Here is a 22,061-nt window from a genome sequence, read left to right on the forward strand (position 1 = left end):
GTGAAAGTTACATGACAAGAATGATGGTAGGGCAGGTAATATGCGAACGAAGCCTTGAGGAATTGATGCGACCCAGGAGGTCTCATAAAAACTCAGCTATCGAGAGACAACCCGCAGGAAAGAGACCTAGGGAGGAGCCTGAAGGCTTCGGACTCCTTGGGCTTAGGACTGACAGGCTGTCACAGAGGAGCTAGAGCTTTGAGGCTGCAAAATCAAAGTCAGGATCAGACATACACCTCTCCAAGGTGAAAGTTGCGTGACATGAATGATGCTAGGGCAGGTAATATGCGAACGCAGCCGTGAGGAAGTGCGACCCAGGAGGCCTCATGGGAACTCACCTATCGAGGGGCGAGCGGCAGGAAAGAGAAGCAGGGAGGTGCCTGAAGGCGTCGAACTGGCTGGCCTAGGACTGACAGGCTGTCACGGAGGAGCTGGAACTTTGAGGCTGCAAGAGTGAAGTTACGATTAGACGTGCAGCTCTCTAAGGAGAAAGCTGCATGACAAGAAAAACATTATAGGGGAGGTAGTATGCGAACATAGCCGTGAAGACGCGGTGTGACCCAGCAGGCCCTCATACAAACTCACCTGTGAAGGGGCAGCTGCAGGGAACGGACCCAGGAAAGAGCCTGAAGGCATCGGACTCCCTATGCCTAGGATTGGTAGGCTCTCACGGAGGAGTTGGAGCTTTGAAGCTGCAACATCAAAGTCAGGATCAGTCATACAGCTCTCCAAGGTAAAAGTTGCATGACAAGAATGACGCTTGGGCAGATAATATTCCAACGCAGCCTAGAAGATGCGGTGTGACCCAGCAGGCCCTTATAGAAACTCACCTGTGGAGGGGCATGTGCAGGGAACGGACCCAGGCAACAGCCTAAAGGCATCGGACTCCCTATGTCTAGGACTCAAAGGCTATCACGGAGGAGCTGGAGCTTTGAGGCTGTAAGATCAAATTTAGGATCAGACATACAGCTCTCCAAGGTGAAAGTTACATGACAAGAATGATGGTAGGGCAGGTAATACGCCTGCGCAGCCGTGAGGAAGAGCTCCGACCCAGGAGGCCTCATAGGAACTCACCTATCGAGGGGCGAGCCGCGGGAAAGATACCCAGGGAGGATCTTGAAGGCATCGGACTCCTCGGGCTTAGGGCTGACAGGCTGTCACAGAGGAACTGGAGCTTTGAGGCTGCAAAATCAAAGAGGATCGACATACAGCTCCCCAAGGTGAAAGTTACATGACAAGAATGATGCTAGGGCAGGTAATATGCCAGCGCAGCCGTGAGGAAGAGGTCCGACCCAGGAGGCCTCATAGGAACTCACCTATCGAGAAGCGAGCCGCGGGAAAGAGACCCAAAGAGGATCTTGAAGGCATCGGACTCCTTGGGCGTAGGGCTGACAGGCTGCCACAGTGGAACTGGAGCTTTGAGGCTGCAAAATCAAAGATAGGATGAGGATATACAGCTCTCCAAGGTGAAAGTTACATGACAAGAATGATGCTAGGGCAGATAATATGCCAGCGCAGCCGTGAGGAAGAGATCCGACCCAGGAGGCCTCATAGGAACTCACCTATCGAGGAGCGAGCCGCGGGAAAGAGACCCAGGGAGGATCTTGAAGGCATCGGACTTCTTGGGCTTAGGGCTGACAGGCTGCCACAGAGGAACTGGAGCTTTGAGGCTGCAAAATCAAAGATAGGATGAGGACATACAGCTCCCCAAGGTGAAAGTTACATGACAAGAATGATGCTAGGGCAGGTAATATGCCAGCACAGCCGTGAGGAAGAGGTGCAACCCAGGAGGCCTCATAGGAACTCACCTATCGAGGAGCGAGCCGCGGGAAAGAGACCCAGGGAGGATCTTGAAGGCATCGGACTCCTTGGGCTTAGGGCTGACAGGCTGTTACAGGGGAACTGGAGCTTTGAGGCTGCAAAATCAAAGATAGGATGAGGACATACAGCTCCCCAAGGTGAAAGTTACATCACAAGGATGATGCTAGGGCAGGTAATATGCCAACGCAGTCGTCAGGAAGGTGTGCGACTCAAGAGGCCTCATAGAAACTCACCTATCGATGGCCGAGCTGCGGGAAAGAGACCCAGGAAGAAGCCTGAAGGCATCGGACTCCTTGGGCTTAGGGCTGACAGGCTGACACAGAGGAGCTGGAGCTTTGAGGCTGCAAGATCAAAGTCAGGATCAGACATACAGCTCTCCGATGTGAAAGTTGCGTGACAAGAGTAATGCTAGGGCAGTTAATATGCGAACGAAGCCTTGAGGAACTGGTGCGACCCAGGGGGTCTCATAGAGATTCACCTATCGAGGGGCAACCCGCGGGAAAGAGAACCATGGAGGACCTTGAACGCATCGGACTCATTGGGCTTAGGACTGACAGGCTGTCACAGAGGAACTGGAGCTTTGAGGCTGCAAAATGAAAGATAGAATGAGGACATGCAGGTCTCCAAAGTGAAAGTTACATGACAAGAATGATGCTAGGGCAGGTAATATGCCAACGCAGCCATGAGGAAGAGGTGCGACCCAAGATGCCTCAGAGAAACTCACCTATCCAGGGGCAAGCCGCAGGAAAGAGACCCAGGGAGGATCCTGAAGGCATCGGACTCCTCGGGCTTAAGGCTGACAGGCTCTCACAGAGGAACTGGAGCTTTGAGGCTGCAAAATCAAATACAGGATGAGGACATACAGCTCTCCAAGGTGAAAGTTACATGACAAGAATGATGGCAGGGCAGGTAATATGCGAATGAAGCCTTGAGGAATTGATGCGACCCAGGAGGTCTCATAAAAACTCAGCTATCGAGGGGCAACCCGCAGGAAAGAGACCCAGGGAGGAGCCTGAAGGCATCGGACTCCTTGGGCTTAGGACTGACAGGCTGTCACAGAGGAGCTACAGCTTTGAGGCTGCAAAATCAGTCAGGATCAGACATACACCTCTCCAAGGTTAAAGTTGCGCGACATGAATGATGCTAGGGCAGGTAATATGCGAACGCAGCCGTGAGGAAGTGCGACCCAGGAGGCCTCATGGGAACTCACCTATCGAGGGGCGAGCGGCAGGAAAGAGAAGCATGGAGGTGCCTGAAGGCGTCGAACTGCCTGGCCTAGGACTGACAGGCTGTCACGGAGGAGCTGGAACTTTGAGGCTGCAAGAGTGAAGTTACGATTAGACGTACAGCTCTCTAAGGAGAAAGCTGCATGACAAGAAAAACACTATAGGGGAGGTAGTATGCGAACATAGCCTTGAAGACGCGGTGTGACCCAGCAGGCCCTCATACAAACTCACCTGTGAAGGGGCAGCTGCAGGGAACGGACCCAGGAAAGAGCCTGAAGGCATCGGACTCCCTATGCCTAGGATTGGTAGGCTCTCACGGAGGAGTTGGAGCTTTGAAGCTGCAACATCAAAGTCAGGATCAGTCATACAGCTCTCCAAGGTAAAAGTTGCATGACAAGAATGACGGTTGGGCAGATAATATTCCATCACAGCCTAGAAGATGCGGTGTGACCCAGCAGGCCCTCATAGAAACTCACCTGTGGAGGGGCATGTGCAGGGAACGGACCCAGGCAACAGCCTGAAGGCATCGGACTCCCTATGTCTAGGACCGAAAGGCTATCACGGAGGAGCTGGCGCTTTGAGGCTGCAAGATCAAATTTAGGATCAGACATACAGCTCTCCAAGGTGAAATTGCATGACAAGAATGACGCTAGTGCAGATAATATGCCAACGCAGCTGTGAGGAAGAGGTGCGACCTAGCTGCCCCTAATAGAAACTCACCTGTGGAAGGGGCAGCTGCAGGGACCAGGCAAGATCCTGAAGGCATCGAACTCCTTGTACCAGGCAGGGATCCGACCCGTGCTCGAAGACAAAACGACTGGAAAACCTAACCGGGACAACGGGCCTGGCGATGCTGGGTTTTTTCGGACGACCTGTGCCCCGTGTAGTGTGGTCTAGCTTGTGAGCTACGCAGGAATGTTTTCCAGAAATGGTGCTGATATGGTGTGAGAAATATTACTCCCTATATATGAATATACAGGGTGTTTCTTTTTAGTTGCAACAATTTTTTATAAAAAGGGGAGTTGCCTTAGGACGCTTTTACTTTTCTCATTGGATTAGTCGACGCGGGGCTGCTACTAGGAAACCGTATTTTTTTCTCAATCAAGGAACTAATTAACAGAGTAATTTTAATTAACTTTTTAATGATTGACTTTCGGAAGTACATTGCAATTGTGATATTAAAGCCGTATCTCCACATGATGCGCTCGCACCTCTGATGAAGCACATGTGATCACAGCACGCGCTAGAGATTTAAGTATTTTACTTCCGTCGTCTGGCTGTGTACAGCAAGTAATCTGCAAAGGAGCGACAGTGACGTCGATATCTCCCTCTCACTTAAGTCACAGAAAGACATCACACGCAGTTCAGGCAAACCGTTTTCGCGGTATGTTTCACGATCTTTGTTTCCTTGTTTTATTTTTTGCTTGCAAGGAGCTTTGTGCATCACCGCTAATTATCAGCGCATATCGCACCGGGGAAGTGTGAGAGCCGTGCCCGGCAGAAGGAGAGGAGTGATACGGCGAGCGATTCCGAACAGATGAAGGAAGAAAAGAAAGCAAAAACGATGCGCAAAACAAAGGTTGTGAAACATACCGCGAAAAGGGTTCCCTACATCGCGTATGAAGTTTTTCTGAGACGTTAAGTGAGGGTGGAGATGTCAACGTCGTTGGCGCTCGTTTGCCGACCTCTTCCGGTTTAGAGTAGGCGACAGCGGTGAAGGTCCGTAGCGCGCGCTGTGATTACTTTGGTGCTTCATGAGTGCCTCGAGCACATCATGCGGACATCAGACATTAATATCCCTAGGCTTTGCCATGTGCTCCCTAAAGTCAATAATTGAAAGTTGATTAAAATATATCTGCTAATTAGGCCCCTAACTGAGAAAAAATACGGGTTGCTTGTAGTAGCCCCGTCGACTAATCCAATGACAAAAGTAAAAGCGTTCTAATGCAACTCCCCTTTTTATGAAAATTTGTTGCAGGTAAAAAGGAACACCCTGTATACCTGTGATTTATCCCCCTCCCACGCTCCCAAATGTTTGGCGAGACCCCTTCCCCTTCTTTCCTCTGCGTCCTCTGGCATATGATCGATCTTTGCAATTTCAGCTTTAAAGCCGACATTGCTCAACGCTATCCCGCATTTACATTCGGTCAAGCTATTCTTCGTTTGTGGTGCAACACCTCCTCAGCTTTGGCCCGGACCTCCTATGCGCCACCCATGCGGACACTTCACGTCCATTTCGGGTCTTAGGAAAAAGAATGTTGTGCCAACAGTTGTGGCTTGCCAACTGATCCTGCACTGCTTCCACAGCGACCACCAGCATCGAACCCAAGTATACACTGTCAGTCTAGTTGAGTCGTCTGCTGCCTTCTGCATCCCAGAGGATGGAATTGAGCACGGATTCAAACTCCCTCTTATGTCATCTGACGAGGCCGAGGCATCCGCAACACTGGCCGCTTTGAGGCACGTCTCATCGTTGGCGCCTAGGGCCTGGACGATGCTGACCGACATACGCTCCCTATGTGCCAGTTGAAAATTCGCCGCTTTATTGCCAACTGCACGCAGTTCTTTTAGCAAGAAGCTATTCGCATCAATGCCTTCCTTAAATCCGTTGACCCGCTAATGACACATGCTGTGCCAGGGCTGCATCCCGCGCACCGAGGAGTCGTTGCTTCATCGGCTGCGGCTGAATGTGGCACGAACTCCACTCCTCCTGTTTAAAATGAGCCAACTTCCATCACCTCTTTGCCCCACATGTCGTGTAGAGGCTGACGTGCAATACATACTCCTTGCTCGTCAGCGATACGAAGGTCACCGCTCCGGTGCCGTCTCGCTCATCTATGCTACCGAGAGCTCTCCCAGGCGGTGCTACTTGGCCCTACTGAGCACGCTAAAGTATCGTCTGTGCTGACACGATTCCTTCGGGAAGATGAACCCTTGGGCACTTTCTGACTTCTTCTAAATGACTGGATGCACAACGTGAGTTAGTGAAGGAACTGTCATTTTCTGTATTTCTTCTTAATTTTCTGTGTCTCTGCTGCTTCAAGGTCAAGGCCATTTACTTGACATATAATATATTGCTTCATCTTGCTTTTGGGAACAGCAAGCCTACTTCATGACTAAACTTTCCCTTCTTGTTCTTTTTTTTTATCAGCATTACACATATCCCCCTCTCCCCCCCCCCCCATGTCATAATGCGTTGTTATTCATACTGTTATTTTCACGCATCATATCAGTAAAACCTCCGAAGGCGGACACCTCCCTACCTCGGACAACTCCCCACGTTGAACAAGATTTCATTGCGCCGGCGGGCTCCCATTGAAAATACATGGGGACGAAATTCTCTATGTCGGACACCTCCTTATCCCAGAAGTAGGACATGGTTTTCCATGTTAAGTCGGATAGAAGCCTGGCCAAATTATCTCAATCTCTGCCCATCTTTGCACCGTAAAGACCCAAAACGAGCCTATGCCCTTCATTTTCACTTCTTTTTTTTTTCTTTCTTTCTGTATTGGTTTCAGCATTTTATTGTTTTAGTTTTTGGAGTCCAAAAAGGGGTACTGTCAGTGCATATTGCAACTATTCTTTAGTGTGAGCACTTGTCTTCGGTTTCATAAAGCCTTTGTAGGTGCACCGCACCAAGGCAATCAAAAGTGGGCTAACGCTTCAGAGACAAGCCCTTGAGCTTAATTTCAAGTGGGTTTAAACTCTCAAGCAAGCAGAACGCTGCTCGAAAAGCTCCAAAGGTAATGCCATTCAGTGAAATCCGCATGGAATTGAGTATACCAAAACCAGCAATAATTATCAGTGAAAAGTGAGTAGAGGGGTACGAGGTACCACTAATGACCATGAATTGAAGAAGGGGGACATTTCTGGCAACACAGCTGAGGTCTTTTCCATTCCTCCCCTTGTATTCTGTAACTCGGACACCTCCCTAAGTAGGACACATTTTGGCTGCACCACGGGTGTCCAAGATAGGGAGGTTTCACTGTACCATCAAGCAGCACTTCATGCAGCGAGCAACGACCTTCTACGCAAGAGCTCGCAGCGCCTGATGCCCGGGTAAGTCATTCTAGGTATATCTAAACAGGTAGCGCAACTCCCATAGGCCCCTGTGTCTTCGGAATGACGCCATGATAGAGACGGTCAGCGCCATCCATCCGTTGCGCGGACTACTACTATTGCAAATAAATGACGTCAGAGATGACGTCAGCAGTATGAATAATAAGTAGTGCATAATTAGCCATGGCACGTTTACATTCGCGCACTTCGTTTGCGTTGTATTCCCGTTTCCTCACCCAGGCAACAATACCAGACGAGAACAAAAAAATCATATCAGGTTTAATGAAACATATCAATTCGATATACATACAGTTATCACAGATTTTGACAACTCCAAACAGAAGGGCATCGCGATGACCACACAGAAATTTGGAAGGTTCACTTAAGGTCCATTTCTCACCTAGAGCTATACGTACACGTAGTGATTAGACGTTTGCATTTATTCAATGAGTGGCCATTACAGGTCCATTGCAACAAAGCATGACATCGTTGGTGCACAGCTGATTTCTGCTAACACTCACGCTATCATGACCGCTCGTCCCATGACGAAATGTTTTTCTTTTTTTCGCGGGGCTATCAACAGGGGATGCATTGTATTCATCTGTTCACACGTGTTAATCTTGGTCTGCAGCTCCAAGATGTGAACGACGCTTCTTGTTAAACCCAAAAAGTGTACGAACTCCGTATTACAATGCACGGACACACGGCAGGGTACACAGATGCACGGATAAACACGCCCACTGTGACACATGTGCAAAGGAGCAGGATACGGAAACTTACTCGGGTGGTAGATGATTTCGCGTATGTGCACGAGGGGAGCAATAGAAAGTTTTACTACATTGAAATTGTGAATAACCTATTAGTACACACACACAAGCCATGCCCATATTGTAAAGCTTTTTTTATTAAAGAAAGGCTTTGTATGTATTTGTCCCTTCTATGTTGGTCCAGCCTCAGAACATCAGTTCTTTCAGTTCTTTCAAGTTTTTTTTTTTTGTTGTTGTTTACGATCCTACCTCTACCAACACCCAGGATCGCTCGCGTCTCATGATGGTAGCCTTGCCGGGTCTGATTTGGTATTTTCGCTACCATTTTAGATATACCTTGAGTCATTCAGCGACACTCTTCGGTTTCTTAGCCGGCGCGGTGCGAGCTCCTGCATTTCACGACAACGGCACGTGACTCGAGAGAGAAGAGCACCTCGGAGCTCCACAAAAATACTCCCGCACACCCACGTCAACAAGCTAATATCACCGGGTGCCACGCCTGCGACCAAGTGCTTCTGTGTATTGAATAAGCCGGGTAGTACACCAGTCACGTGACATTATTGTACAGACTCCAAAGTGGATTGCTTTTTTTTATTTAATATTTATTTGCTATCTGTTCAAGGCCCCCGAGAGGGTACAACGTGACATATTTCGCACACAGGATGACTTTCAACTTTGGCTTTTGAACCAAAGGAAATACAAGTAAGGGATTACACATCGCGAAGTCTCACAAAACTGTCAAGAAATATGGTAATATAAAGGGCTGAGCCGCAACAGTGACACCTGTGGACAACAAAATCTTTTAGAGGTAATTTTGCAATACATTTCCTTCAATCAGAGTTTACTTTTGTGCCATAATTTCATCTCGTACTAAAGAAGCCACCGTCGAAAGTCACAAGTCACTCTTCCTTTGCATCCAAATAAAACAAAGAAGCTAAGAGCCATTCACATTCCTTAAGAACTGGACGAACGAATGTCGGTGAATGGCGCGATGATTCTCAATAATTTCCCAGAGCCACGTCCACTTTGAAGGAGCCCTTGTACGGTCTCTTCGTAGACTTCTGCCGCTAGGTGATACCGGAACTGTCCGAACATAACAATATCCTGGGAACACACGAAGGATCTTCATCGACGGAATCCTGCGCTCCGGTTTTCAAACCCGCTGGCGTCTCTCCAATGAGGTCCGAAAGGCTAAGTGCAGGTACTTTGAACAAAAAGTGTGGTGCGGGAGGCGTGCAGCTCGATGGTTCAGATACTTCCGATGCCCTGTCGCCAGATTGCTATCGGAGGGGAGTGTGAAGAAAGATGTTACATATTCACGGTCTCCATGGCCCGTGTCTCGTGATTTCGTTTGGTTTCGGAATTCCCGACATCTTGCATCATTAAACAGTTTGATCGTTGCCCTGCTCGAATGTCCTCATGGGGTGACTCAATCAGGCTCTCCGAGCATGCCTCTGCACCACTTCTTGGCAGCTCTTCTGAAGCCCCCTTGCGCATAACAAAAACCCATAAGATGACGCCGACGGCCACTAAGACGACGAGGATTAGCGCTACCACTAGACCACAGCACGTTCTGACCCAAAACAGGTGGCCGCCGCAGTTTGGACTAAGTGTTGCATCCGGTGAGCTGGTATTCAATATACATTGTGTTTGTACAAGAACAACCGTTACGGTATACGGGACGCACGCGAGGATAAGCCCCGTCCAGCTGTCTATTTCGTAGTCATCGGGACTCACAATATCGCTGCTGAAGTTTAAATACAGCGTGCGATTCGGGAGGACGGTGGCTTGATGTCCTTCAAATAGGAGCCAGGGGCAGCTGTGGGTACCGTCAATCCCTCGACAACCGTCAATGCGCTTCACTGTACCCCGTCTGCAGCCAAAAGCTCTACATGACTTCAGTCCTGGCAGCCTTATTTGACCTTCAGCACATCCAGTGTAATGCCTCCGGGGATCAAGCTGGAGCGAGGAGATACCGGAGATCGGAGGAGATCCAAACGAAGGAGTAATCAATGAGTGAATATATTTCGTTCGCTCGCCGTCTTTCTCAACCGTTGTACGGGGCACTCCATTGCAGAGTGCACAATGGTAGTTCTTGTAAGTCACTTGTACCGTATTGTTCGGGGTATAATAGGCAGCGTACAGTGCACACTTCTGAGCGAGCGCAAAGTCGCTTCCTTTGAGACATGTATTTACCACAGGAGCGCACTCCACCGTGTTGAACGCGCGCGTAAAATTCTTCCACCCAAACACAGCACTTTGAAATGTAGCATTATACATAATACCCTCTTGTCTCATCCAATACACTCCTCGTTCGACGTCATACATCATCTTGCGCAGTTCGCTACTAGCACTAATGTTCTCTGGCGACTCTCCGACCCAATCAAGTTTACCGTCCCAGCTGTACGTCTCGTCACGACGTCCTCCGTTGCATTCTACACAGTAAACATTTCGATACAAGACCCGTGACGGCTTGTGGAATGAAGGAATGTCGCTGGTGAACTGATACGACGAAGCAGGGAAATCGCCCGTAAATTCTTCCTCGCACTTCTTCTTCGCCCACCGTGGAACTTCTCGTCCTGTACAGGAAGCTTTCACCCAAACGTAACGTCCATAACGTGCTAGCTGCGTACACATGTAACGTTCACGTGGTACGTCCTCAGCAACGTCGATGCAGCAGTCCCCGTATCGATTGCAAGATGTGTCACAAGAGCAAATCGGTGTACGACTAGTACCTTGAGGTTCCTTGCAAGTATAAAAAGCAGATCCACCGAGCACATCAGATACTTCTTGTAGCACCGCTACTTGAAGATCGTTGCCCGAGGAAACAACGATACACAGCCCGAGGACGCAAGCTGCGATGATCTTTCGCCTGTTGTGCATGTTAATGACGCATATGGCCATCGAAATAAACCGTTAAAAATCACGTTGGAAAATACACGGCTGAAAACCACGACCTACTCTATAGAAACACGACCATGACACTCGCCGATCCCCCTATGGGTATGGTGAGCTAGAAATGGTCGCGGAATGGCACCCGGTGACGTAAGATTGTTTACATGGATGCGCTGACGCTCGCTGCGCGCCTTGCGGAACGATTTTTGTGGGGCTCCGAGAAGCTCTTCTGCTTCGAGTCACGTGCCTTCCCGTGAAACGCAGAACCTTGCACCGTGCCGACTAAGAAACCAAACAGCGTCGGTGGATGGCCTATCGCGGCACACGAGTCGCGAGCTCTCGCGCAGTTTAACTTCGTTTTCGTTTGCTTTCGCTGTTTCGTGCTCTTTGCATGATGTTTCTAACGTAACATTATGAATACAAAGGCATCATGACAGCTTCCAATGCCTAGTGAAACTCTCCATTCCTAATCTTAAAATTAAAGTTGTTGGTGTATGGATGCGTTTCATTGCGTGACTCAGAGTAGTGGTGCAGGCAGCGATGCTGCCACACGCCAAAGCTACACTTGCAATAATAACCTCTCTAGAGGTGGGTAGGAAACAAAGGGTGCGAGTGTCACAAAACGTTTGGCGGCTGTAAAGGGGGGACTCGATCCTTATTGTATGGTACGGGTACTTGGAGGAACCATGTGTTTCAAGCTCGCTTCGTTGTCAGCAGTTTATTTATTTATTTCAAGTATCCTGCAATTCCACGTGAGTGGCACTACGTAGGGGAGAGGAGAACATAACAGTGCATACAAATGAACATCATTTCAAGTTACAAGACTACAATAACGTTTAACGCAACAGAAATTCGTGCACTCTTTTCAAGAAAATGTCCCTGGAGGCAGAATGAATTAAGTCACGAGGGAGGCTGTTCCAAGCGGGGATCGTTCTAACAAAAAAGAAAAAAAGAGTTTTGAAAAATTGTTGATCTAAAACGGTAAGGCTCAATCTTGTGTACGTGATCTAGGCGTCTAGAAATAAAATTAGAAGGGAACAAGTAGTTACGAGAAGGTATACCAGAAAGATCGGAATAAATATCACGGAGAAATTTCAACCGAGCTTGCGTTCTCCGAGACTCCAAAGACACCCATCCCAGTATGGATTTTAAATGCGCAGATCGTACGTAAGGTGACTATGAAATGCCGTTTTTCGACAGGGTTACAGGTGGCATGGGCTCCGCAATGTGTACATTCTACTCAGGGTGTGAAGCTACACCAGGGGAGCGAAACACAGCCTGAAAATAGTTACTTGAGGTGCAAGCTTTAGCGAGACCGTTATCAATAAGACCGTGAGGCGTTTTAATTCAAGGAATGCCCATGGGCGCCTTGTTCATAGATTTTATGTACTTCCACAATAGCTTTGAACTGCCCACCAAATTCAACTTAAGTCTTGTAAAATATGACCGTCTTTCTTTGGAATTGCGTTACGAATACATTTAGATAACGTTTTTATCTGATATCATCAGAGATAAAACACGATGTTTGATCGCACAAATTTCTCAAACATTATTCGCCTGCGCTTGGCGGACGGTAAAAAGAACACAATGCAATAGATTTCCCTTTCGACAAGAGACGACACCATACAGACTCACAGTTGTCAAAATTAATCTGAATTTCCTCAGCGTGCATAGAACTGCGAACACAAATGAATACTCCACCATCATGGCTATTTCTATCCTCTCGAAATGCCGTATAGTTCGGGGGAAACACTTCGGAATCAATCACGTAATCATCAAGCCATGATTCACATCCCATAATTATATCAGGATTTATCGTAGACAAAAGCGCACAGAAATCATCAACTTTATTTTTTACGCTTCTGGCATTCAGACACAAAAGCGACAAATCACACGTCTTTCCAGTGACATTCTGATAAAGCTATGTTGAGGGCTTATCAAGTTTATCAGTTTATCAAGTTTACGATGTGTGCTCAGCGTGATGCACGAGCACGCGCACATCTTTCTTTTCCTCGAATTTGCGGCGTACTGCTTCAATTTCGCCTATCGCAGGTACTCCCGGGTTCTCCGCGGTGCTCTTTGCACATGGGGCCACGTGACCACGAGGGCGTGCGCCGCGACAGCGAGCCGAACCCTTCGTAGCCACCTGTCGGCAGGCCCGTCGGCGCGACCCGTTTGCAACCGCCGTTCAACACACCAGTCCTTCTAGCTCACCATACTATGGGTCCGCTGTCCACGGCCCGAAGCGGTTACAACCGGTTTCGCGCTCAACATGCTCGCTAGGGGCGCCACGTGCGCACCCCACGAGCGAACGGGAGACTGCTGCTGTAATATCGGCAATGTTTATTAGCATTGTTTTGTGCGTATGTCTACGCGTTCTTTTCGTGTATCCTTATGCGAAAGACGTGTAATGTACCTGCTTAAGGCAAGTTAGGCGCAAAATACATAAATTTTCGCGCCTAGAGCCGCCTTGCTTGGGACAGTGCTTGTACAGGATGTGTTGTATCCCGGGGGCCCCATTTGACGAATATCTTTGGATCCTTGGTAAAAACATTCATCGCTTCACGCTGTGCTTCAACCGATGATAATACGAAGTTGAACTCGAGATGAGTGACTGTGTGTTTTGTGGCGCAAAAGCATCACGGCCATAAAGCGCCACAAACGATGTAGTAATTGATGTACGCGGCTGTATTGCCATGCGCAACAGTGCTCCAAAATTTATGCGTGGACCCGTAGTTACTTGCCTTTGCGAATGAGTATGTTAGCTGTTATTTCATTGTCACTACTGGACAGGATGCAGTTTTAGTTGGTTTTAATTCAAAGTTTTACAAAGAACACAGCACACATAACTGAACAGACACTTCTTTTTATTCCATTTAATTTTGACTGCTGACTATTTGGCAGAAATCTCACCACATCTACTTTGCTTTTTTCATTACAATCACGTTGCTCATACACTCGACACCTTCTGGACCTTTCGCGGTACGAAATACTCGGGCCCGACACTCCTGGCTTCGACTTGCAGAGTGGGACGGTGCAGTACACCATCACAAACCACTCAATGGACTACGTGCGACTAACCAGAACTTCACACGGTAGAAACAGGCACCCAAGTCAGGAACGAAAACTACCGTATCAACACGTGGAGCGGCGTCTGCTGTGGGGGTTACTTGTGGCGCCGCGACCTTGCTGCGGCCACTAAGAGAAACATTTTCTCCGGCGCTGGAGAGAGGCGCAAGTGTCATGGTCGTGTTCTTATAGAGTAGGTCGTGCTGAAAACAAACGTTTCACAACTCACGACTGACAAACATGATTGGTCAAGACGAATCAGGTGTTCTGTGCACTACATGCACGCCTAATGAGATAAAAGTCCACGCGACCGTATGGGAGGCACCACTTTCCTAGTTTCGGAAACACGGAACAAGGGGATGAGACTCACGATCCATAACTTAAAAACCCGAGACTAGGGGACAAAAAACGACAAACGCAGACAAGGTCTCAAACTCGCGAGTTCACTTGCGGACTAAAGTGAGGCGCTGCGAGCTGTTCACGTCATTTTCACGTCAGAATTTTCACGTCGAAGCGCGAGTTCTCAACTGTCACGAGCCCATTGGTTCCTGAGGCCGCTCCCCCGGTATGCGAGCGCTCATTGGTTGGTTTGAAATTATGAACTTCCCTTGGCGCGCTCAAGCCGGCGACACCGTGTCGGCGGTGCCGGTGCAGTTCGCAGTAAAGTTTCGTAATGTGTTGGTGTGCTGTTGGGTCCAGCAGGGACTCAAGCAAAGCATCTATGCCGGTACCGCTTTGGATGATTTTTAGTGTTCTAACATGTTGTCGATACCGACTCTGAAAAGCTCGGTGCCTCATGGATACTTCTGCAAGTCAATTCAGTGATAGATCAGTGGAAGGCAGGTCTGCTTCGCATTGCTTGGTGCGACAACGATTCAAGAAGGACAAATACTGTGTTTTTCCGCTACCCACTCGATGACAGGTAAGTCAGTTCCTATTCCATTCTGCCGCTTAGCATAGCATAGCCCCACACCTGTGGCATTTACGCAGCAGTTTGACAGGTAGAATTTTTGGTTTTCACGTTTCTGATCTCTCTCTTTCTTGTTCAGGTATAAGCACTCAATCCATACCAGCTTCAGAATAGCATCTGCATGGATACAGTAGAATGGATAAGCCATTCAAAGTGGTTGGAGGATCATCTTTCGGCATAGCAGCTGCACAAGTTCCTTTGTGGCGGGTCAACCAGGGCCTACACAAGCAGCAAAGGGATATGGAGGTGTTCTCTGTCATGCCGGATCTCTGAATGTGTGTGCCTGCGCGGCCAATATGCTGTTGTTCTACTGTGAAATCTTCCAAGTGAGACATCAGCTATCAGTGAATGCAAAGTTGCTTCGCCATATCATTCGAACTTCAGAAACAATGTTCATATCATGTTCGTATTTTGCACAGCTGCAGCAGATTGCAGTTTGTGATTTGGAAATATCTATCTCGAAAAATAAAGCACTTTTGTGTAACGGAAACAGCCAACGCTTCCACATTTTGTTATTTATTTCACTCGAAAATCCGCAACCACCCAGAACCGCCACAGCGGGGGAGAGGGTAGAGAACAGATGAGAGAGGGAAAGGGGAAAACATCCCCAGCGTCACAGGTCACCCAGGGAGACAGAAAAAAGCAAAGCAAAAAAGCTACTCAACCGTCGTCCAACGATTGGCCCAACGCTAGAGGTCACGTGAGTTTTTCCCGACAATAGAAATATACTACACGTTTATCCCCCTGCACGGACAGTCAGAGCAGTGAGAACCTTTGCCTACCCCGTGAGTGTACGCTGCAGGGCTGCAGTGTGCTCGGTGCATACGTTGGTCTAGACTAGAGTGCCTTGAGCAGGACCGCTGCTAGGGGTGTGCGGGGCCTGAGGCAAGGGACATCGCGGGACCTGTTTCACACCAGCAGTAATTGAAAGATAAGAAATGATAAGATTTTAGCAGTGGGAAAACTTTAGCAGTACGGGATATGGCAGCAGGAAGACGGGTGCGAAATCCTCGGTATAATGCTTGCAGGGTTGGCGGATGTTTCTTAAAAGTGGGACTTTTTCTCATCACATAACGGAATGGCACATAACACATTATTCTCTCATTTCTGTTTTAGTCGAAGATCGCGCGTGCGATTAAGTGCATACTCGATATTTAAATAAAAAGTAATCCCTCGTTGAGGGCTTCGTGCGCGGGGCCTAAGGCGGTCCCCTTACTCCCGCCCCCCCCCCCCCCGTCGCCGGCCCTGCCTTGTGGAGATAAGCATCCTGGATGGGTACACGCTGTGCAGGCTCTGTCATCGCTCGATACGCCAGTGATTGTCGAAAGACGCCTGCCGGTTAAAAAGTCCATTCTTTTCCAGAGAAGTGATGCACCGGTTCTGCACCAGTTCTTAAATACATGCGAGGTCTATGGCGAAAAGAATGCGAGAGGGCTGCACTGCTTGAACTAGTTCAGGAGGTGGAGGTGGTACAGTCTCTTTTGGGTGTCATGTCATTTGTCCACCTGTCAGACGCAACCGGTTGTAATCTGCAATGTGTGTGTAGGAGGACGGCGTCATGGCCATTACTGCTGATATCGCATCGAGGTAGCTATCACCAACCTAGGAGACTAGTGCCACTATTCTGGACGACCGACGTCTGTGTGTTTCGGAATCATAGGGCACGCATGCAGTATATAGGAGGCTGCGTCAGAGCATAGAAATCATAAGCAGAGGGGCTAGACAACAACAACAATAAACGGAGGTGCGAGAGCGCAAAAGAGGGAGAGCAAAGCCAGTGAACGGCGTCAAATAAAATATCCAAATATCAAGTAAAATATCTCGCGCACCATTTTAGGAATTTCAAATATTTCTATTCTCACTGCTCCAACTATTAGCAGAGGGGCCCGTATGTTGTCCCACAGGTGGCCACAGTGTCCCAACCACAAGGGCCGGCGAGAGGGGGGCCCACGCGAGGCCCGAGTCACTTCAGGGGCCTGCGCGACCCAAGGCACGTCGTAATCATATCAAGAAGAAATAGACCATTCTATCGTGACGTGAGGGGAGCGCACGTGACCCGTTCCCGGGGCTCGCAATAGCTCTCGCCGGCCCTGCCAACGACTACCTTCTACAAAGTGGCAGCCTCCACGTCCGATATGCTAGGGGGATATGCTTAGGGTGCGTTCACACAAGCCAACTTTCTGCACACGCCGTATCCAATGCACGCCTCGTTCGACATCGTACGTAACCTTGAGCAGTTGACTTCTAGCACTCACGTTCCTTGGCGACTCTCCGACCCAATGAAGTTCACTGTCCCAGCTGTACGTCTCGTCGCGACGTCCTCCGATGCACTCTTGGCACAGTAAACATTTCGATACAAGCTCCTTGACGGCTTGTGGAAGGAAGGAATGTCGCTGGTGAACTGGTAAGACTAGGCAGAAAAATCGCCCTTCGCCCACCGTGGGACTTATCGTCCTGCACATGACCAGACTGCTTTTAACCAAACGTAACGGCCATGACCTATCAGCTGTGTACATGCGTGACATTCACGCGGTAAGTCCTCAGCAATGTCGATGCAGCAGTCCCCGTATCGATTGCAAGTCGTGTCACAAGAACAAATCGGTTTACGAGAAGTATCTTGACGTTGCTTGCAAATGTAGGAGGAAGACTCGCCGAGCACATTGAAGACTTCTTCTAGCACTGCTACTGGAAAATCATTGCTCGATGAAACAGCGACGAACAACGCGAGGCAGACGCAAGCTGCGATGACCTTTCGCTGGATGTGCATGTTAACGACGCACCTGTACGCTCTTAATTTTTTTACACCCTTTAGGGTGTATAAAGGGTGTAATCCAAAAGTGCGATAACTCACTCCCTTTAGGGTGTAATATAGCGCCCTTTTCCACTGACTACATCCTTTTTGGAGGGTGTAGTCAGTGGAAAAGGGTGTTATATTACACCTTAAAGGGAGTGAGTTATCGCACTTTTGGATTACACCCTTTATACACCCTAAAGGGTGTAAAAAAATTAAGAGTGTAGACCTCGAAATAAATCGATCTAAATTCGCGTTGCAAAAATAACCGACTGAAAACAAACTGCTTCACAGCTCCCAACTCCAAATGAAAATGTTCACGAGCTATAACACGTTGCACAGTCTTGTGACTCACGCCGTATGAGTCAGCTTTATCCACAACAGCTTGTAAAGTGACCGTGGTCCAGATGGTATAGGTATGCCGTCTTAGCGTGGCGTAATTTCCCAAGTATGATGAAGCTGCAGGTGTGTGAGAGCCTGCAGCTGCTGGTATGTAAAATGTCATTACGATATTGTGTAGCGCTACGGCGGTTATAATCGCTAACGTCCAAGAAATGTATTACAATATTACGATGGAGCGAGTCGCATGCCACCTGCCAATTGGGTGGCTCGACGAACCAGTTTTTTTTTTTTTTTTTTTTGTCTGGCACCGTACAAATGATCGGGAAAGTAATGCAGCTTTCTGATATGTGATTGAGTAGCGGGAAGCCGTTTTACGAACATCTTCTGGCAGAGATGTATGTGTATTGTCATCCAGTAAGTACACCTGATAGAGATGTGTATTGTCATCAAGCAGAAGACCTACCTATGGAGGTAGTCCCCTTTGCACAGACACTAACTGCACGTTACAGTCCAACTAGCTAGATACCAACACTCTCTATGAGAATTTGCTTTTCGTACTGCCTATACCATGGAAATCGTGGCCTATACCATGTGAACAATCCAAACACGGGAGAGTCGCTGCGGAGGACAGTGCAGTCCTAGCAAGCTGGCTAGAACATGACTTGCCACTCACCCTGAACGTGACGGAAAAGTCGAGTAGACGTCAGCCAACGGCGAGAGCACTCCAGAAGGCCGTACAGCTAGTGCTTCTTCACGGGCGATGTGGCTACGAAGACCTGCCCTGACGGCCTGAAGTATAGCTGCGTCTCCGAAGTCTAGGCCACCGAAAGCTAGCCGGCCAACGACGGACCCAAATGTGATAGTTTATCTCCGTAACTAACAAAGCCAATTGTTCACGCTGAGTGCGCGGAACGGGCAACGGTTCTCGGAACCGCCCGGCTGCCCAGGAGGCAGTCGAGAGCTGAAATACTTGCGCAGCAAAAGAGGAACGTGACAACGCCTAAAACAGTGCTCGGCCTTTCTTCAAATGCGTTGTCACGAGTGAGCGACTCCGATGTAACGACGTAAGTACACCTACCGATGTAACGACCCAGTAAACCAGAAATATCCCAGGGACGTCCCAGAAAAGTCGCACACGTCACCTATGTCCAGGAAGTCCACCAGACGTTATTTGGACGTCCACAATGTGACGTTGAAAATCGTCCGACATTGTATCTCCCAGGGACATCTGCAGGATGTAAAAAGAATTGCCCCACCGCGTTGCATTTTGCGCACATATCCGGGACACGTGACGCTTACTGGAGTGACGTAAGCAAAGCGAGAAACATGTTGGGTTTAGACCTTTATTTGCAGAGTAATCACATCATGGAAGATAGTTTGAATTAAAAACACAATGTTTGTGAGAAAGGGACACCAAAAGTATCAACGGTTATGCTTCGGCGTTGTTGGCACACGAACTAATTAGTTCCCAAGATGTCTTCACCGTTACAATCGTAGTTCACCGTGCTATACACTTACTGAACGTACTCCTACAACTCTCATTTCAGTATATGCTCCATCCAGTACGCCAAAAGAGGCCACCACAGGCCTCCGTAGGTAGTGCTCACTCGATATCGCATGTGTGTATGTGCGAGTGCAAGCGGTCTCCCATAACAACAATAGGATACGCAAGGTCACGTGGCGTTGCCGATAAGTGCTGTATCCATAGCTGTATACAGCGGTTGCATACCGTTCTCAAATAAAAGATGTCGATTATTTATCCAAAATTATTTCTAAAACGTGGACAGATAACAAAAACTTAATAAATAATGCATAGTGCTCAGCATACAAGCTAATTTGGTATGAAACGGTAAACGTCCCATTCACATCCAGATATCCAACGGAGACGTTCATAGGATGTCCCCAGGACTGCAAAATGAGGAAGAAAGTTTGTTCCCAGGGACGTCGCGCGGACGTAAACGGGACGTTCACGAACATCCCTGGGATATCCAAATGTCAAATTCAGTTCTTCCCCAGGATATCCTTGGGACATATTTGGTTTACTGGGGACGTCCCCAAGAACACACATGGTCCTCAGGATGTCCCCACACTGTCATCATGTCCTCGTCCTTCGAAGTGCACCCCGATAACGTGCTGAGGATAACACTCGCGGACTGTCCGTGAAGAGTCATTCAGGTACGTCCTGTGCTCGTCCCTGCGGGTAGCTAGGGGGACGCGAAATATTATTTTGTTTAGTTTACCTGCTCAGACTCCCTAAACACCTTTGTTTTGTTTTTGGGCCGATCCTGGGACCTGACTGACATTTTTCTTAAATAGAGGGTGGCCCAGCGTAAAATTTCCTGCCGCCAAAAGGAATGACTGTCTATGATACATGAAGGATTTCTCGTGGAAAGAACAGAAACGCGCGATTCTGTCGCACTGCTTTTGACTTGCAAAGTTCCTACCTGAATGTCTCAAACCAACGTGAGTAAGGAACATAGACTTTGGAATGAGGCAAACCTAATACTTCAATCGATTCCTCACTTTGAGTATTTTTTCTTTGCGTAATCGAAAAAAACATGGAGTGCTCACCCTTCGTTTTGCGTATCAGGCAAGCAGGACTCCCGTATTTACGGAGGGACGCGTTATAAGCAAAAAATGGTATCTGTTTTAGCTTCGGAAGAGAATTCCAGTACCTTTCGGAGTGGGTTTCTGAGTGGGCAAGCTTAAGGCTTGTCCCACCCATACGAGGATTTCTCAGACTTAGTGTCCTTCACAAGATTCTGTTTCTCACTGGAACAACAAAAACGCTCTCTTAACTGGTGTCATTGCACTTTGGTGTAACCTCTGTAAGCACTTGGCGGATGTGCGTGCCAGAAAAAGCAAAATAAAACAAATCAAAGCAGAGAATTGACGGAAACATTGTTCTTCATGTGTACTTAAACTGTTCTAAATTGGTCCCTGAGGATGGGCGAGGGAGAGCCTCGGGGACGTCATCTCATATGCCAAAGTGGCAGTATTATGACATTCTGAGGATCAGATTTTGACATCCTAGGGATGCCATACCTGTCCCCATCTGACAACCTTAGGATAGCCCTGGGATGACAGTGTGTTCTCGGGGGTAAGACACCTGTTGCCATACATCATTTGTTTGGTCTCTGAAATGCAGGGTGTATGTTAAAAAATGTCAGTCACATATTCGCTCGTGGCGCGATAACAATTTGGCGGACAGACTTCTGCTTCCACACAATGAAGAATATAGTTCGTGGGTTTCTCTGGCATAAATTATTCACTGTGTGGCAACGGAAGTCTCTACGTCAAGTAGTTATTGCTTCCCGAGCGAAGACGTGGCTGACCTTTTATGGGTATACGAAAAAATGTCCCCAGATAAACGTGTCCTAGGCTGGCGCTTTAATTTAGGAGTCGCCTGCCTTTGGGAAAGTGAAGGGAGCAGTTGCAATCGTATTCGCAGAGCTTGAGTCAGGACTTGAATATTTTTTTGTAAACTACGCTCGGGAATTTAGCAAGCTCGCGCCAATGTCCCGAAGGTAAATAAAGAGTGCTTGATGCTGATGGAATTAGGTACACATTTACTCATTCAAATTATTACATATTTATTAACCCACCTCCCAGGTACGTACTATTCACGATACTCATTTCACGTACTTTATTTATCAAGGAAACAGCGGCAGAAATATACACATTTTCATCCATTTTCTTTGCGTGCATTAAAACCGGGTGGTTCTTCCGATCCCGCGAAGAAACTGCTCGCGGGTTTTCTCCTGCCCCACGTACTGCATACAAAGGTTTCGAAGCCTTGTTTGAAGATTCACGGTCGTCAGTTTTACACACTTCTTATGACGTATTCCTACCGCCTCTTGATGAAATGCCGTTGACACCTGCGCCTTCACCTGCACTTGCCAACGCAGCCTAAAGGACACTGTCACAATGAGGTCAGTGTAGCCTCACTACACTTTGTTTATTGTCCCCCCCTCCCCCTATCTGCCCATGGTACAGGTCACCGTTTGTGTCCGCGGGGACATTCTTTCCGGATCCCACCTCCCTACCTCCCCATCGTACAGGCCACCGTTTGTTTCTCGGTCACCTCTTCCCCAGGGACATTTTTTCCGGGGACATTCTTT

General features: G+C 48.3%; 1 protein-coding gene across 1 annotated transcript; it reads right to left on the reverse strand.

Annotated features, from left to right (window-relative positions):
- Positions 1-338: 338 nt before the first annotated feature.
- LOC135392020 (uncharacterized) lies at positions 339-18,962 on the reverse strand. Its single transcript, XM_064622634.1, has 14 exons — positions 18,614-18,962; positions 3,768-3,952; positions 3,524-3,630; positions 3,279-3,385; positions 3,032-3,138; positions 2,546-2,653; positions 2,300-2,407; positions 2,055-2,162; positions 1,809-1,916; positions 1,563-1,670; positions 1,317-1,424; positions 1,075-1,182; positions 586-692; positions 339-445 (listed from the first exon to the last, which is right to left on the reverse strand). Exons 5-14 carry the CDS (start codon positions 3,063-3,065, stop codon positions 404-406), a joined length of 939 nt encoding a protein of 312 aa, XP_064478704.1. The 5' UTR covers positions 3,066-3,138; positions 3,279-3,385; positions 3,524-3,630; positions 3,768-3,952; positions 18,614-18,962; the 3' UTR covers positions 339-403.
- Between the last annotated feature and the right edge of the window lie 3,099 nt (positions 18,963-22,061).

Source organism: Ornithodoros turicata, chromosome 4, assembly GCF_037126465.1.
Source record: "Ornithodoros turicata isolate Travis chromosome 4, ASM3712646v1, whole genome shotgun sequence".
NCBI lineage: Eukaryota > Metazoa > Arthropoda > Arachnida > Ixodida > Argasidae > Ornithodoros > Ornithodoros turicata.

Excerpts from the sequence above, each read along its gene's own strand:
- LOC135392020 (XM_064622634.1), bottom strand. The coding sequence starts at position 3,065 with ATGCTTCTCTTTCCTGCCGCTCGCCCCTCGATAG. Across the intron at positions 2,654-3,031 it reads TGCCGCTCGCCCCTCGATAG|CCTCAAAGCTCCAGTTCCTC; the intron begins GTGAGTTCCCAT and ends TTGATTTTGCAG. Across the intron at positions 693-1,074 it reads CGCGGCTCGCCCCTCGATAG|CTTCAAAGCTCCAACTCCTC; the intron begins GTGAGTTCCTAT and ends TTGATGTTGCAG.